Source organism: Vanessa tameamea, chromosome 9 (assembly GCF_037043105.1).
Source record: "Vanessa tameamea isolate UH-Manoa-2023 chromosome 9, ilVanTame1 primary haplotype, whole genome shotgun sequence".
NCBI lineage: Eukaryota > Metazoa > Arthropoda > Insecta > Lepidoptera > Nymphalidae > Vanessa > Vanessa tameamea.
This window is the reverse complement of record NC_087317.1, coordinates 3,100,987-3,106,986: the sequence shown is the minus strand read 5'-3', so window position 1 is coordinate 3,106,986 and position 6,000 is coordinate 3,100,987. Positions and strand designations below refer to the sequence as shown.

The following is a 6,000-nucleotide window of genomic DNA, read 5'->3' as shown; positions in this document are numbered from 1 at the left end:
ATAAGTGCAGTGTCATACTTTATGCAGTTTTATTGACTGCTTTTTTTGAAGACGTTTACCGCGTCCTAAAAGATTTAGTCTTGAAATATTTAAAATATTAGTTCAGTTTACTTTTGCTGAGAGGTATAAGGCCGAGCAAAGGCCTGGGGAGGATGTATCAACACATCAGGGACTATTTCGTTTTAATAGAATAGATTTCGCTTCAGCGACCTCTCCACTCATTTTCAGCGCACTATGGACCAATAACTATCGGACATTCAGGGAACGTATACATTCTTTGATGATACATTAATTACATTATCGACAAACACCATCCGTTTGAAACAATTGGTATTCGTTTTGAGTAGGTTACAAGATGCTCGGTTAAGGTTGAAACAGGATAAATGTGAACGATTTAAGATTCAATATTTAGGATTTGTGATCGATAAGGCTGATTTTCATAAATCGAATTAAAAGATTAAAACTATACTGGATCCCAAGTACGCCAAACATGTTTTTTGAGATGCTACTGAGAATTCCTTGACAGAAAAACCCATGATAATTCGGCCATTCTCTTCAAACTAGTTAATTGCTCGAGAAATAGCACAGAGCACACATGCACGACTATTTAAATAACTTATTCCTATGAAACACTAAAATCAAAATGGCCAGAAATAGCTTCGCCCAAGACCAACGGCTTTACCTGCCTACTGAGGTACAGGTGTGAACCATTGCCAATCACAAAACTCTACGTTGCTCTTGCGAATTTGAAAAGAGATTATGAAAACTTTTTTTTTGGCCTGAAACAAGATTCACAATAACTCGGAAACGACAGCTTTATAACCTAAGGAGGTTGTTATAAAATATATATAAGGAAGGTACTAAATAATTTCAAAGATTCACAATATAAAAAAATATATTTTTTAATTAAACGTTTATAAGCACTTAATAGAGTCGACGTATGTGTTCGTTAGTGTAGTTTTCCTTATACAAATGTTACGTTTATCCTTTTCTGTTACGTTTTGGAAAAACGGAAAAATGTCGTGACGTAAAGATTTTACCACTGACATTTGTATTATTTTTTTTTATTGTAATTTATTATATAAGAATTAATTGTTATATAATAATATATTTGTTAAGAGTTACATATTTAATATAACTGTCCGAGTTATTTATTTGTAATCACTTTCTTTCTCCTGTAGTATAAAAGTATGCCATAACTAATTAACCGTTCTGGTAGAGTAATGTAGAGTTACAGTTGCGTAAGTGTGGTAGAAAACACCAGTCAAGTAACTTAATAAGTAATCTTTATCAAGGTACCACTACGTCTTCTTTATCAGTTATTTTTATGTCAAACAGTAAGTTTTAAATAATAACTGAGCCAGTGCAATTCTATGCATTGGGTGTCAGAGACTCATGATTTCTTATTTCACGTCATGTTGGCAGTACATCAATGACGTAAGCAATATTTAACATTTCTAACAATGTTTGTCGGCGGCGAGCAATATTGCTATAATTATAAAAAAAATTTGAAAGGATAATATTTTTATTGTTTTTATTAAAATATTTTTGTTTTTGTTAAATAATAAATTTATTAAAATATTGAAATTTCAAGTCGAATACGTTAATAATATTTACCACAGGGTAACGTTATATTTATAGATTACTTATTAAAGGATTAAGCAAGCGCAAAGAAAACGATTGCTCAAGATCAATACTAATAGGGCTGTTGATAAAACTATATCAACACTATCAATATGTCTAAGTACTCTTATAAATATAAACAACGTAGTACAAAGAAAAGCGCGCCCTACTACCAAGCACGCTACGCAGCCGCGACGCGAACGCGGGGAGCGCGTGTAAACAAACAACTTTGGATAACGTAGTATGAATAACGCGCTCTCGACGCCTGCCGCCCATTCCGTCGCGAACCGCCGGCAGTGCCGCACGCAGCCATGATTGATTACGCGCGTCCCTACGATCAAAGCATGTGCGATCTCTATCTGCCTCCCACACCACCGGCGCCCGCGCGTCTTGATGATTTCCAAGTTTTCAAAAAGGGTAACCCTTCTCACATATACGGAAACTACTACAATAATTACGAAATGTATGGGGAACCAGAAATTGACACCGCCGCCAACGTTTACCACAACCTCGTTAGTTCCCGCGAGTACCGTCACGAGGACTGGAAGCAAAAAATGGTCATCGACTGGAATGACAATGAAACTGTATCCTGGATAATAGAGTGTGCCGTCACCCACGGATTCTGCGAGTATGATGTACCGTTTTATAATTTCAATGTCCCAGGTATGGAACTGAGAAATATGAGACGAGAAGAAGTCCAACAGAGAATGGCTCATCCCAGCGTCGATCCTAATCTATCAAGAAGGATAGGTGACACAATTTTCGACAAATTGCAGAATCGTTTAAATGAAGATATGCTCCGACAGTCGTCAGTGTTTAGATACGCGGAGAGTGATCCGTACCAGAGTAATGAACCAGTGAAGACAGTGTTAGATTTGGACTCTTTGGATCATAAAAACAGGTTATATGCTTCGGGATATAAGCCAAATGACATTAGTTTGTTTCAAGCTGCCGACTCTAGCGACGATGCCGAGGATGTATTTCGTTCCTCGGAAACAGCATCGCCGGAGTGTTCATACGGTAGTGATGGTAGCAAATCTGGTGACGAGGAAGAGAAAAGAAAAATGTTTAAAAGACCACCCGGACGACCTAAAGGCAGCGGCAGAAAAGTATGCAAGCGCCCTAGAAGCGTGTCCGTGCCAGAGTTTCTCCGGAATCTCTTGTTTGACGAAAAGTACTGCCCGTCTATCATCAAATGGGAAGATCACTCGCAAGGAAAGTTTAGGTAAGTTATGTTTACATTTAACTTTTAATTAAATAAAGATAAATAATAATTAATCGTATAATAAATTACAAAAAAAATGAAATGTCGTGACTTGGATATTTGTCGTCGGTTGAATCTCCGCCGTTCATCCATAATTTATCTCATCTCAAGTCACGTGGATCGGCGAACGCCAATAAACGGTTTTACAGCTCAACTATACGATGTCAATACGTATTGATCATTAGCGTTTGAAGGTTTACTTCTGTTCTATTGTCTCATAAAAGTACAAATAGTTATTGTACAATGTAAAAATGCACTACTACGTATTAGTACCATGAGTAATCAAATAAAAACTACATAAAATGCAGATAGGTAGGTATGCCAGGTATACATTATATTTAAAACATAAATAACAATACTTAATTACATAAATTTATTATCTTTATCAAATCATTAATCACATTTTTCTACAGCGTTAATGGTACTAATTAATAAGTACTTAATATTATATGATGTTTGTTTATTTCAGTTCAAATTTAGTAAAATTGTAATCAGTAGTTAGGCTAACGATTAAAACAAACTGTATTAAAAGTAAAAAAAAACTATGCAAACAAAACTTTTTTTTTTTATGATGACAAATTTGTTACTAAAAATTGTAAAATATTCTTACCAGACGAAGAATTGAGAATTAAGGCTACATTAAACAACTGAAAATCGATATAAATATACATTAATTAAAATGAGTGGAAAGTTCTTAATGAGAAAAGAATCGATGCAACCTTATCTACCTAAATTGATTCAATTAATTTCTCAAGTACACGACAGAATTACTAAAATATTCGTTTCATATTCAAAGATCGATGGTCCAGAATGCAAATCATATTTAATAAAACGGTTAAGAGATAGTTGTTATGATGTTTTTATAAAAACAAATTACAAGGGACGTTGTTATCAACACAGCGGTCGAAAATATATCGTGTAAATATTATTAGACGTGTTAATGGAAACCATATATTTAAATGGAATCAAATCGAACAACCATCTCTTCATCAGTATCATAATCGCCAAGACAATTTGCTTGCTCATCTTCCATTATTGCTTAGAGATACGATTATCACATTTTCTCCTATTGGTACGTCTCCTCTTATGACCCATAAGTTAATATTCGATGTCTTAATAATATTAAGACATAACGCTATACTCTTTTACGTTATTGGCTTATTATCGATTCTTCTCATGTTTGCTTCTTGCTCTGTGCGGTGTAATATGATCGTGTTGAAAGGCTAGTGCGGAGAATTTTAATTGCACACCATTATCATTTGGAATTAGGTCATTTGCAACTCGTAACGCGCACTTATTTATTTATAGACTTTTTTGTAACATTTCATACGAAAATATATCAAATCATGACTTTTTGTCTGACATTTAAATCTTTTAATAAATATACAAGTTTAAAAATTTATATAGTTATTATTACCGAAATGATATTCGTGATTAATTATAAAATAATATAGAATAAAAAGTCAAGTAAAAAACTATGTTTAAGTATCAATGTGTTTTATAGCAACAAACATTTAGAATTTTATTAAATTCTCAGCGTCTTCGAATATGACCTTCCTCGAAGCATCCGAATAAAAACAGAGCGAGGCGGTCAATGTGACTTTGCTGACTGGTCCTGGGATCATGTGGTCAGAAAACGGCGTTATATTCAATTCAGCTAATGCATCTTTTATTATATAAACATTATTCATTTTAAAATCACATTGTATTCGTACAGCACTTAATTCTCATATAGATCTGGAAAAATATACTCCATCATTATTATATATTTTAATTGTTCATTACTTTTCCACATAACAATATATATTATGTTGGCGTAGGTTACATCAATTATGATTAGATCATTGCAAGTCACGTTCTTTACACGTTTTGAGAACAGGATAAACATGCACTATAATAACACCGTAGGTATTTTCTATGTGTACTAGGAATAACGTGCTTACTTCTGATAGATATACGATGATGTTTCTCATTTTAACGAATGTAACTCATAGTTATAAGACTTTCTAACTACACGGAAATAATCGTATATTTTAATTCGTATACTAAATTCATTTGAATTTAACGAAATTTTTGACCAAGTGTTAAATTGAACGTGGTATGATGAATATATATTTTATTAAAATTTCTTTTTTGATTAACAAATGTGCTATTACATTGTAATCATAAAAAATACGTGTACTATAATTGAATACTCATAATTAAAAAATCTTTGTTTTAAAATAATTTAATACGTTAAAAAAATTATATCGCCTCTTTGTGTGAGGTCTGTGCTCTCAAGCAGATCAGCACATGTTTTTATGTTTTACCTTTACCTTGCTGGTTCGGCTTTGTCCTTGCTTGATTCACACGTTAACTTGCAAATTTTGAATGCATACTATTTAACCTCTATAGCCCTAGTGTTAAAGTATATTTTACATGACAGAACTGCAGCTTAGTCTTAGAAGTTGTTTGACTTCAATCATTATTGCGTCGTTCAGAGTGGAGGTGGCAATTATTATTATGACCCTTATCGCTTTATCTTTAGGGTTCGTATCGTTGCGAAGTCGTTTAGTTCGTTTTCATAATAAAGATTCTAATTTGCCTTCCATATCGTAAATATTTGAAACTATTTTGTTGACACGGATTAAATAATATTTAGGTCTTAAAATGTTTAAACGATAAGTTTCTACTGAACACGCTGTATATAATTTTGTGTATATACATCTTTCTTACTTTTGTCATTATCTTACAAGAAACAGAAACTTATATTGTACTGGAGATCTAACTATTGAAACATTTTTAAAATTCTTATTAGACCTCGATCATTTGACGTTCTGACGCTGTAAATATCTAACTATAATCTTATTTGTAGAGACGCAGGATTGCATTTCTGGTAACAGTTAAATAAATTATAATCCATTATTTACTGGAAATATTGTATATAATGGTAACAAATAAAAAAAAACAACATATGTTTCGTAAACAGCTGACTCGCAAACATATGAATCAAGTTGTATAACAGAATTTTCGTCTTAAAATGTCAGCCACTGTCATATTACGGAAAACTTGTAAAACCGACGTTATAAGTTATAAAACGCCAAAGATTTTTAGGTTATGTTAGTGGTAAACAT

General features: G+C 32.9%; 1 protein-coding gene across 1 annotated transcript in view; it reads left to right on the top strand.

Moving 5' to 3' along the window:
- Positions 1–1,865: 1,865 nt before the first annotated feature.
- Positions 1,866–6,000, top strand: part of LOC113394879 (ETS homologous factor-like) — a 28,308-nt gene continuing 24,173 nt past the window's right edge. The window contains exon 1 of the mRNA XM_026632336.2: positions 1,866–2,848. Coding sequence (XP_026488121.1) covers positions 1,935–2,848 — 914 coding nt within the window. The 5' untranslated portion in view covers positions 1,866–1,934. The remainder of the gene's footprint in view (positions 2,849–6,000) is intronic.